A 12,460-nucleotide genomic window follows, 5' to 3' on the forward strand; every position below is an offset into this window, starting at 1 on the left:
AGCATGGGGGACAATAAAATAAATAATAAATACTATTATTTATTCATTATTGCATTTATATCCCGCCTTTCTTCCTACAAGAAACCCAAGGCGGCGTACATAACCCTCCTCCTCTCCATTTTACCATCACAACAACAACCCTGTGAGGTGGGTTGGGCTGAGAGTGTGTGACTGTCCCAAAGTCACCCAGCGGGGCCACAGCTAGACCTAAGGTTTATCCCGGGATCATCCAGGGCTCACCCCTGCCTGAGCACTGGATCCCCTGTGTGTCACCTAGATGAACAGGTTTGACCCCTGGACGATCCGGGGATAAACCTTAGGTCTAGCTATGGCCTGGGTTTCCATGGCCGAGTGGGGACTAGAACCCGGATCTCCTGACTCCCAGTCCAACACTTTAGCCACTCCACCACACTGGCTCTCTCCCCAGCACACAAAGGGCAAAGCAGGTCTGGAGCCTTGTCATGAAGTTGTATGGTTATTGTTGTCGTTTTATTGACATTTCCTTTCATTGTAGTGGGCTTTGCGAACAATTGTTGAAAAGCAGGCCAGGGATTTGCCAGATGAAATAAATCACTGAACACGGAGAAGGTGCATGGAAGCAGGTTTCTCCTTCGGTCACCTGCTGCTTCTCCACTTCAAATGATGCCTTTCCCACCCGCCATTGTCCGCTTCCTTGCAACAGTGGTGACCTGAGTTCCCAGATTGGGGTCCTTGCCAAAGAGCCGTTTCCAGCCTGAATAGAGGAGCTGTGATGATTGCACGGAGAGAGCCTGGACTCACCTGGCCCACCACATTACGGGTTTTCACATCGCTTGGACCGGCAATCAGTCAAGGAACTGGGAAACAGCCAAGAAGATTGCTCTAAAATTGCTCAGGTTGTTGACGTTTGGGTGCCATTAAGGGCCCTAGAGAAAGACTGACCTAGATGATTCCCTGGGAAGTTCTCCTGCACAACCCACACTGAAATGACCACCATAGTGCTCAGGCCGACACCATTCCTTTCAACCGGATGTGTGCAGAGAATGTCCCAGTGGTGTAATGGTAGTGTGGTGTAGTGGCTAGTGCGCTGGATTGAGAGTTGTGAGATCCGGGTTCTAGTCTCCACTCAGCCATGAAGCTCACTGGGTGACTTTGGGCCAGTCACAGACTCTCAGCCCAACCCACCTCACAGGGTTGTTGTTGCAAGGATGAAATGGAGGGGAGGAGGAGGATAATGTACACCACCTTGAGTTCCTTGGAAGAAAAAAGGCGGGATATAAATGAAATGAAATAAATAAATAAATAAATATTGTGATCATGTTTATTAGTATGTTGGTCAGGAGGGAGGGGGCATTTGGATATTCTACCTTAGACTCTAAAATATCTTAGGCAGGCTTTACTTTAAACAGCCATAAGAGGAAGATTGGTTTTCTTTCTCCCATTTATCCGTGCACTAGTTCTTTTGGGATATTGTTGTGAGATATTATGTTGGTTCTGCTGTTGGATATAGTGAGGTGTTTTTCTGTTGTGCACCTTCTTAAGCCATTGGATTGGTGATATTAAAATCCTTTCGTCTTTGGAATAGAAATCCTTGAGTTGTTGGAATGATGCCTTATCGGTTATCAAATGACCACATCTGATCATTGCAGGAGACATTGTGACAATGTGCTTACATCAGCTTCTCATCATACAGAGTTGTAACGGGACTATCCACTCTCAGAAGAGTCTGCCTGTTGCATCTCTGTGTGAGTCAACATTCTGGACTTCTCTCCTTCTGCTCAGATTGGTGACTCGTGCAGGGTTACAGTGGAGGGACAAGCTCCTCTGTGGGTGGATCATTCTTAATCTTACGGTAAACCTTTTCATGCCCGAGAGCAATTCGTAATTTTTTATGTTTCTGAAAAGAACCTTCCCTCATGTATCAAACATTTGGGAAATGTTGCACCCCACATCACAGAGCACACAAACAAAGCTGAGTTATTACGAAGGTAATATTAGACGAGCCACCATCAATTTGGGCAGCGGGGAAAGGGGAACGCGTAGATGTGGGCGGCTCAAAGCTAAATATTTTTATACCTCCCTGGTTTTAGATTGTCAAAACCTAACCTCTGCCTCAGCCAACGTCATTCCGCATTTGGTTCCCACATGTGCTGTTCCCATTATAAATGTAATGACATGCCAGAACCTGATCCACCAGGCCTGCTGCAGTTACAAAAATATGCCTCCCTCACCCGGACGGTGAGTAAAAAGTGAAGGAGGCTGCAGGGGCAGGGGCCCACATCTGTGTTGACTTTTGAGATCTCGGGGGGGGGGGGGAGGTTGTCTCTGCCAAACGGGGCTGGTTTGGAAGAGTTTCTTGCAGATTGGAGCTGATCCAAGACGTTCCCCTGTCCCCTTCCAAGTAACTGTGCTGCATAGCCAGAGAAGTACCCCCACAGGGTTCCTCGGAATGTCCCCAAGAATGCCCAAGAGTGCAGCCTGGGCACTGCGGTCAACTGCACATGATCAGGATATTGCACTCCGATATGTTCTGCTGCAAGAGTTTCTAGGTACCCCTCTCAGATCATGCCCTGTTTCATTGATGCCCCCCTTTTTTAAAAAAAGTCACATTGATGTCCCCAGTTCAAATTCTGCTGCTGCCCTGAATGTATTAGGTAGCCTTAAGTTACTCTCAGTCCCCTATGTGCAGCAAGACAGAGCTTCTCAAACTGTGGTTCATGCAGACCACTGGTGGACAGTGAGCTCCATTTAGGGTGTCTGCCCAAAGGTTGTGGAAGAGTTGAGAATAGTGCTGCACCCCCGTCCTGAGAGGGGTGAACTTGCAGGGGCTTCAGCACTCAGTCAGACTTTGGTTTCCAAGAAGGAGGGCACTGGAGACTTGAGGCATATCTTTTATAAATAGGTTTATTTACATTGTGCTCAGGATGAAGGCCTACAACATCACAACTCCGAGCAAACCATGCTTCCTCTTAGCTGCCCTGGGATCTCCTTCAGCCAGACAAAAGCCAATCTTTCCTTTTGTCTTAGATTCACCTTTCCCCAGATTAATTTCTTCTTTCCCTATTAGAGACTTTCCCTATTAGAGACTGAAAGAACTGGGCCTGTTTAGCCTGGAGAAGAGAAGATTGAGGGGAGACATGATAGCACTCTTCAAATACTTAAAAGGTTGTCACACAGAGGAGGGCCAGGATCTCTTCTCGATTCTCCCAGAGTGCAGGACACGGAATAACGGGCTCAAGTTAAAGGAAGCCAGATTCCGGCTGGACATCAGGAAAAACTTCCTGACTGTTAGAGCAGTGCGACAGTGGAATCAGCTACCTAGGGAGGTTGTGGGCTCTCCCACACTAGAGGCATTCAAGAGGCAGCTGGACAACCATCTGTCAGGGATGCTTTAGGGTGGATTCCTGCATTGAGCAGGGGGTTGGACTCGATGGCCTTGTAGGCCCCTTCCAACTCTGCTATTCTATGATTCTATGATTCTATGATTCTAGACCCTGTAGTGTAGAACAAAAGTTACCAGTTCAAGAGTCAGAAAATCACAGAAATCGTGTCTGTGTATTTATTAGAAACGCTGTCTGACTTGTATGTTTTTATATATATTTTTAACTTTTTTAAAACTGCTTTGTTAAATAGAGTTTAATAAATAAATATTAAAAAAAAAGAGTCAGAAAATCCTTGATCTCTTTGTACCTGGAGGGATTGAATTGTAAGGTACCCCCTGGAAGCAATTTAGACTGACCCCAACACATAATCTATACTTGATCTATCAAAGGTTATCAATGACTAATAGTTATGATAGTTGTATTTTACCTGTAGTATCAGAGGTAGTACACTTCTCCAAACCCTTTTCAAGGGAACATGAACTGTGAGATTCACACAAAAATTCACATGGCCCGTGTGCGCTGTAGGAGAAGAGTTTCCAGTCTAAAAAAATCTTCTCCATATAAATACTCTCTGCAAGTAGAAAATTAGCAAATCAAGGAGAATTGTACTATACTAGTTTGCTCCCTGCTGTGCTAATTTTTATGTGCAGGTAGTCCCCCCCCCATACAGCATCAGAGCATTAAAAATGTGTTTTCCACCACACTATCTGAAATGAAATAATCCATTCTCCCACACAAAACATCATACTACATTCCAAAACACCAGCCCTAAGATAATAGTATCTGTATATTTTTGTGAACCACCCAGAGAGCTTCAGCTATTGGGCGGTATAAAAATGTAATAAATAAATAAATAAATATATGCATTGCCTTGAACAATAGTTAAAAGGTGCAATTGATTGATTTGATTTATCTTTCCACCAAGAAAATGGTGCTCAAGGTGGTTAATGGCTCTCCAAAAGGTGGTGGTGATGGTGGGGGGGGGGGGTGATTTACAGCTCAACCATCATGATCTACAGTGCAGAGTGCTGGTTGGCACTCATGAGCTGATGAAGAGAAATTAGCTGTTGCACAAAAGCTCTGGAATGGCACCTGTGAAAATCTCCCACAGGGACCATATACCCAATGAAGAAATGCTATTGTGCGCTGGTGTAACAGATGCAATAGGCAGGGCCGGTGCCAGACTATTTTGCGCCCTAGGCAAGGTGAGCTACTTTCACCCCGGCCCACCCCCCAAAAAAATGCCAACTTTGATTTTTAAGAACATATGTTTCCTGGAAAAAATAAGAAGCACAAAACTTGAAACTGCTAAATTTATTTTAAAGTGCAAGAAATACGTCATGCCAATTATAGTAAACAAATTGGAAAGGAACATCTACGGGTCTAAAACACATTATTTAATAGGAATATCACCTCCAAATCATCTCCCCAACTCACAGGCACGCGCACATACACTCAGTATCACTCACTCCAAACAAACACACGCATGAACACATGCATTCACTCAAAGACCCCATGCACCCCATTCACCCATACATTCATTCTCTCTCTCTCTCTCTCTCTCTCTCTCTCTCTCTCTCTCTCTCTCTCTCTTCTCTCTCTTCCAGGCGTGTTCCGGAAGTCCGAACGTGGAGCCACCCCACCCCCACCCCAGCGTCCCTGGCTTCACTTCAGCTGGGCGGGTGCAGGGCGGCATCTCGCCAGCCAAGGCCCAGCTGAATCCTCGGGGCGGGCCGGCTCACAGCCAACACGCATGAGTGCTGCACTGTGCCCGGCGCCCCTCTTAGCTTGGCGCTCTAGGCACTCACCTGAGTGGCATCTATGGTAGCACCGGCCCTGGCAATAGGGCCATGTTCAAGGCCAAGCAGAGATGGGCTGGCCATATGGCAGGCTGACAAGCAACAGGTGAACCTTACAAATTGGATGCCTGGGGTTCAAACGCAAATGTGCTGGCAGAATTAAATTGCGCTGGGCTGACCCAACGGTGAAATTTAGCAATGGCGATAATGCAGTTGAGATAGAAGAGGACTAGCGGGGCGTTGACTTGGAGGAATAGGCGTGCCAGATAGAGGTGATGACTGCTACTTCTGTGACGATGCAAATGGACCTTCCCTGGTTCTGGCGTGCCAAATGGAATCTGAGCCCCCATAAAACACCATCTCCGTTTTCTCTAGAATTGTTGTTTTGGCTTTTATTTCTTACAGTGCAATCCTGTGCCTGTCTACTCATGAGTAAGCCTCACTGAGTTCAGTAGGACATGCATCCAGGTAAATGTGAATGGAGTTGCAGCCTAAAAGCATGCATCACGTAAGAAGTGCTGCAGAAATTAAGGCTGCAATCCTATGCACGCTTACTTAGGCGTAAGTCCCACTGAGTTCGGAGAGGGGGCTAGGATCCCACAGTTACAGGCTTATCTCATTCAAGCGTACATCAGACTAAGTAGTAGGCTCGCCTAGGGCAGCTTCCCCAACCTGGAGCCCTCTGCCCAGTTTGGACAGTTCTCATTATCACTGACCACTGGCCATGCCGGCAGGGGGGTTGATGGGTGTTGTCGTCCCAAACATCTGGAGGGCACCAGACTGGGGACAGCTGGTCTAGGAGAAAAATGCCCGGGGATGGAGAGACAGAGAATTCCTATCTGTCTTCACAGCCGAGGCGTCTGCAAAGACTTCCACGGAGCGCTTCTGTATCTTGGCAAATACTGGATTTGGCAAAGGATTTCCTACGGGAGTTCCCGGGGGGGGGGGGTAGTTCAGGGGAACAGGCGCTGCGGGGGAGGGCTGGGGGGCAGGCCTGTCCAGTCTCCCCCTGTTCCTCTCTCCTCCAGTGACAGTCCCCCCACCCACCCTCTTGAACCCCGCCCCGCGCGCCGCTCCTCTCTCCTGCCTGCCTCGCTCTCTCCGTCGGGGCTGCCCCATCCTCCTCACTTCCCATATATAGACATCTGCACGCTCGAGGGGCAGGGCGGCAGAAGCCGAGCCCTGGAAAGCAAGAAGGAGGGAGGTGGAGGGGGAAGTCGTAGCAGGAGAAGAAAGGAGGAGGGGCCGGAGGAGGAGAAGCAGCAAGGCGTGCGTAAGGAGGAGGAGGGCCGAGGAGGAAGGCGCGAGCCCTTTCCCTAAAAAGTATTGGATGTCTTGAGGAATGCACTCGGCCCCCGGGGGCAGTACATATCTGCCCGCAGCCGCTTAGGAGGCGCTCGCACTTCGCCCAGGCGGTCAGTCCCAGCACAGGTCAGCCTCCTCCAGGAAGGGAAGTCCCCGGCCCGCCCGCCCGCCCCCGACAGCCACGAGCCCGGTTGCCGCCGCCTGACGCCCTCCGTCCGCCCCGTCTCCTCGCCTTCTCCCCGTCGGGTCTGCCGCGCGCAGCGCCGCTGAGCTCCCCAACCCGCCGCCGCCATGGACGCCATCAAGAAGAAGATGCAGATGCTCAAGCTGGACAAGGAGAACGCCTTGGACCGCGCCGAGCAAGCCGAAGCCGACAAGAAGGCCGCCGAGGACCGGAGCAAGCAGGTGGGCTGGGCCGAGCGCGATCCCCGGCGCCTGGGCGGGGGGTGCCCCTCCCCAGCGCGCCGGCTGGCCCGACGGTCGCGGGGCGAGATCCCCGTAAGGGGGGGCAGAGACCCTCCCCGGCCCTCAAGCTCGTTGCAAGCGACGGCTTTCGCCCTCGCGCACTCGGGGGCCAACGAGGAGGGGGCCCTGTCCTTAGACCACCTGGATCCGAGTCCAAAGATGTCCTCCAAGAAAGGGTCTACAGCCTCTCTTTCTCCCCGAATATTACTTGGAAGTAAGCTCGGCTGATCCCAGTGGGGCAGGCTTACTTCCAGGTCAGCATGTTTCAGCCACCCATGGGGCAGCGATCTAGGGCAAAACAAAACAAAACAAAAAAAACAAACCCGCTTCGACGGACAAGAGCTGCCCGAAATGTTGGGGTTTATTTAGTTAAGAGGGAACTTTATTGCGGAGCAGCTGGAACTTTTTGGATTTCCTGGGTGGCTCGCTTCCCTCGCCCCAGAATGAGGTTGGAGAAGGAGGGGGAGGGGGAGCCAAGGAGAGGAGAAAATAGCCACTCCGGATAACGAGGGAGGAGGGAGAGATTTGTGGCAGGAGGCAGGAATGCCTTCAGGGTGGGGGGTGGATTTTGGTTAAAGGGTGCCTTTCTGAAAGTTGGTTCGAAGTTGAGAAAGGCAGAGTGGATGTGCCAGTTTCCTGCTGATACACAGCTAGGATAACCAGGGTGTGTCTGTGATTTTTCTGCCCCACACATCCAGGCATGTAAACCTTCTGAGCCACAAATCAGTTGAAGTGCAATAAGAGAACTGAGACCATGTGCAGCCACGGCCCCAAGTGCGCTTACTCAGATGCTGAGTGGGATTGACTTCTGAGAAAACAAACGCGTAGGCTCAGGTTGTTGCTCTCACGCATTCTGTGGGTAAAATCCAACATAAGCCATACTCAAAGTTGACCCATTGCAAGACATGGGAATATAGTTGATTGCGACTAACTTGCGTCCCATTCGCTCACAATGGGGCCTGTGTTGGATTTTACCCTGTGCTCCCAGAAGCATTTACTTTATTTATTTATTTATTTATTTAAGGATTTTTATGCCGCCATTCAGCCAAAAAAGGCTCTCACGGAGGCTTACAAAAGTATTTTTTTTCTCCAAGTATTACTTGGGAGTAAGCCCTAACAATTTCAGTGCCACTAAACTTCCAAGTGAGTGTGACCGGCCTGGGCCCCAACCTGGTTAAAGTGAGCCATGATTCAGCCCCACTGACAAGAAAATGACAGAAGTTAGTCAGGCATAACTCGTTCCGTTGGTGTCAGTGGGACTTACCTCATGATTCCATTTAGCTGAATTGGGGCCCTTGAGTGTAAACCAAAATGCTGGAAGTTGAATGGCCTGTATTGCTAAAATCTGCCACATTCTGTGTGTTTCACTTAACACTTATTTGTGGGCCCTCTTCTAGTTCAGGCCTAACCCATCTGTGCGATGGGGAACTCCCAAAATATTGCAGTCACTGACAGGGAGGAATCTGAGGGTGATTGGGTAAAAAAGGGACACTGTACCGGGATTAAAAAAAAATGCATTTCCTGCTCTTTTTGCCTCTAACATGGGCGGCTAGATAGAGGATGACATAGTGCAATTGGAAAAGCAAATGCGCGTTTCGGAGGACGAAAGGGACCGAGTCCTGGAGGAGCTACACAAAGCAGAGGAGAGCTTCCTCTCTGCGGATGAGAAGGCTGCCAAGGTATCATGCCAAGAGGATGCTAACAATTTTCTCCTTTCTCTTTCTCCTTTTCTCCTTCTCTGTCTGTCCTTCTGCACCCGCACCTCTTCTTTGCGCAATCACGTTGCCTGCTGCACCCCCCTTCCTCCCCCCACACCATCCCCCCCCATGACCCCGTTTTGCCATCGGTCAGCTGGAGGATGAGCTGGTATCACTGCAAAAGAAGCTGAAGGGCACAGAAGATGAACTGGACAAATATTCCGAGTCGCTGAAAGATGCCCAGGAAAAACTGGAACTGGCAGAGAAAAAAGCCACAGATGTGAGTACATCCCCCCACTTCCATCGCCCCATGCATTGCCAGCCTTTTTGCTCCCGTCCACCCACCCAGTTTCTGTGGCCTCCTGATTCCATCACAGGATATGGGGCCCAGTGACTCTTGACAGGGATGGCTGGGCGGAAAAGCACTGATTGCTTTGCATGATGAGTTCCGTACATCACCAAAGAGCATGGACATGATTTCTGCACTTTGGGTACCTCCACCCTTGCAAGCTGTGACTTGAGCATAAGGGGGGAGGGAGTCCCATATTTATTTATTTATTTATTTATTTATTACATTTTTATACCGCCAAATAACCGAAGCTCTCTGGGCGGTTCACAAAAATATTGATGAGCACTGTTCCTGCACATAAAGTCCTTGCAACTGTCTCAGGACATTATCGAGGCCTGTAAAACAGAGCTGCCAGAACTTTCAAATCTATTGCCCTCCAGGGCTGGAAAGAACAAGGGTTGAGGTTCCAACACATAGACAGTTGCCCAGTAGGGTACCAAGAGGTATCGATGCCTGAGTGTGTTGAGGTGGGCCAGTGGTTCTTGATTTCCAAACCCTCTTGTGGTTTTGAAAGTCAGAAAGGTGCTGTAGCTATGGCTTGTCAAGAAAAATACAGCCCCGTCTGTGAAAACCCAGCTCGGAAGATGATACTTGCTAGGTCTGCAATCTGTAGGACAGAGATCCAGAGAATAAGCATGAGGTTATATATAGCTCAGCACTTTATATGGTATAGTGTGAGAGCAGCACCCTTCACGGTCTCTCATCCCACCCACCTGTCTAACCCCTGAGAAGTATTAAATAGTTCCATGCATGTAACTCCCAAACATTTTCAGCTCCCCCCACCGCATCCCTTACGGTGCAATTTAACATTCCTTCCAAGTAAAGACTTCCTCCTAAGGTTAGAGGGAGCGATGGATGCCCCAAGCAAATGATGTCATTTAAATATCACAATAACGATGATGATAATCATAATAATCCCTTTGTAAATGAATATATAAATTCAGCGGGTGGTTTTAGAAAGGATGACAAAAGCAGGCAGGGTTTTTGTTTTGGGGCTGTGTGAGAAAAGTAAGTTATTAAGCAAAGCTCTCGAGTAAGGAAGATCCATGCATTGGAAGACAAACTCTTACATTTTTGCTTAGTTCATTGGGAAGGGTTTTTTGGGAGGGAGAAAAGAAACTTCTTGTGCCCAACTGGAAAGGAATCTCTTTGACTTAATTTCAGCCCTAGAACCACAGAGTGACTCTCAGTCTGAGAGTCAGACTGTGTCTAATCTGGTTCAGATGTTTTCTCTGTATGTGGCTTTCTATAGATGGGAGTCAGCATTCCAGCTAGGCGTTTATTTAACTTGTTCAAAGGAACCACATATAGATCCAGGGGAGATATTCCTTATAAGGAAAAGAATGCAGACTATTTTGAAATAGCTCGTCTCGGATGAAGGCTGGGGGGAGCTGAGAAATGCTACTGGATTCTCAGAAACAGAGACTTCTGCCATTGTTCCCTTAATGGAGAAAGCAGGCATATTGCTTTGCAAACTTTCAGGGGGAAGTAGGCCTTCTTCTCCATCCATTTTCAAGCTGACGTGCCGCAAATCCTGCTATTTCCATCCTGTACTCCTTAAGTGTGAAGGCTTATGTTGTAGAAGGGGGTGTAAGGAACTCCAGCATTGATTAACTTGGGAGAGTTAACTTGCCTAGAGAGGAAATCATTCCCTGGACTGATGCAGTCAGTCCTAAGAGACGGGTGCATGTCTCTAATGAGCGTGGACGAGGAAGAGCTGCCTGGAGTGAGCTCACGGTTACCGGCTGGAGTTGGGCGATGGTAGAGGCTTTAGTCATGGCCAAAGTGGGCTGTCGTCATCCTCCACATCATTTCCTTTGAGACACACTGGCTTGCCTCACCAGTGGGAGGGAATGACTGTATGAGTAACAGTTGGGTGTTGTTACCTGCTCCCTGCGTGGCCTCCTCTGCCAAGCCGGTGGAAACCTGCCAGGTGCCCTGTACTGTAAAGGTGTGTCCTACAATTCTAAGCCGCTGCAGCTCCTTCTTTCAGAAACTCTCTTTGCCATAACATCGCTGCAGAGCAGACGGCCTCCGTCTGAACATGTTCCATTTTGGAAAAAGGGCAAAACAAATTCAACCCTCGTGCCTTCTGATCCGATGTGTGTTTACGCCAAAGTCAGTCCACTGAGTCGAATAGGATTGGCTCACAAGCAAGTGTTTAGGATTGCAACCCATATACTCAGGAGGAAGGCCAGTTAGCATAAGGGGACACGCTCCCAAGTGCACAAAATTGCTGTCGTAATTGGACAAGCTGATCTGAGGATTTCCGGTGTCTGCCCATTCTTCCATTCTCATGGTGGATATATTCATAGAATCATAGAATAGTAGAGTTGGAAGGGGCCTATAAGGCCATCGGGTCCAGCCCCCTGCTCAATGCAGGAATCCACCCTAAAGCATCCCTGACAGATGGTTGTCCATCTGGCAATTCCTCCATGGCAATTCCTGCAGTTGAAGGCCTCCTAGAGAGGCAGACGTATGTGGACAGTGTTGCATCTCAAATCTGTGTTAGTGTAACAGGTTTATTAGGCTGACCAAAATATTATTAAAAAATATGTAAGCTTTCGAGATCTCCATATCTCTTCTTCAGGCAAGGTGGTGATACACAAAGTAGGTTTGGCAGGAAAATGAGGAAGGGAAAAAAGCGCTTGATGGTGAAGTCACCAAGTCTGCATGATGAAAGTCCAAAGAGAGAAGTAGGGAATTCTCCCATTTTGGACATATAAAATCCTGCTGTTTCTCAGAAGCACAAAACAAGTTTCCAAAATGATTTGAATGGCCCCCACTTCATCTTGGGACTCTGAACCTGCAAACAGTGTGACTTCACCATCAACTCAGGGTTTTTAATCCCCATTCTCCCACCAAATCTCCTCTTTGTAACATCTTGCCTGATGAAGAGAGCTGGAGATCTTGAAAGCTTGCACATTTTTTGGTGATCATTTGGTTGCTCTAATAAAGCTATTACACTAACATAGATTTCGAACTTCTTTTTTTATGGCCAACACTTGGAGGTTTTTTGCATCTAAAATGGTCAGCCGGGTGGATTTTTTTCTCCCCCAGAAAGAAGGAGGGTGACCATGCCAGGTTCTTTCTGGCTTCTGTGCACCATTCTTTCTTGAAAAATCCATTTGGTGACTGAGGTAACAGTTTCACATATTAGCCTTCACGGACATAACCCTGAACGCCCCACTGTATGGGAAAGAAACAGTTATATCAGAATGAGTGGGGCATAAATGACCATTTTTATAGCACCCCCTTGCTAACTCCTCCATCCATTATTAACGAGGATATTTTATGGGCAAACATCATTTAAAGCTCTGTCATACGAGGCAGTGTGTGTGTGTGTGTGTGTGTGTGTGTGTGTGTGTGTGTGTTAAGGAGAAACTTCTATACGCTGGGTCACTGGAACTTCTACATGTGGCATTAGTTTGCCACAAACATGTGCTCAGAAGCGCTAGCCGCCGAGTTTATATCAGATGCAAA

General features: G+C 48.3%; 1 protein-coding gene across 3 annotated transcripts in view; it reads left to right on the top strand.

Moving 5' to 3' along the window:
• Positions 1-6,520: 6,520 nt before the first annotated feature.
• TPM1 (tropomyosin 1) overlaps positions 6,521-12,460 on the top strand; it is a 39,116-nt gene continuing 33,176 nt past the window's right edge. Inside the window, exons 1-2 of one of the 3 annotated variants that reach the window (XM_063142702.1) lie at positions 6,521-6,871; positions 8,783-8,908. In XM_063142702.1, the coding sequence (XP_062998772.1) occupies positions 6,758-6,871; positions 8,783-8,908 (240 nt within the window). In that variant the 5' untranslated portion in view covers positions 6,521-6,757. The remainder of the gene's footprint in view (positions 6,872-8,782; positions 8,909-12,460) is intronic. The other 2 variants (XM_063142701.1, XM_063142700.1) reach the window with 2 other exon arrangements.

This window comes from Elgaria multicarinata, chromosome 16, assembly GCF_023053635.1.
Source record: "Elgaria multicarinata webbii isolate HBS135686 ecotype San Diego chromosome 16, rElgMul1.1.pri, whole genome shotgun sequence".
NCBI classification, from domain to species: Eukaryota; Metazoa; Chordata; class Lepidosauria; order Squamata; family Anguidae; genus Elgaria; species Elgaria multicarinata.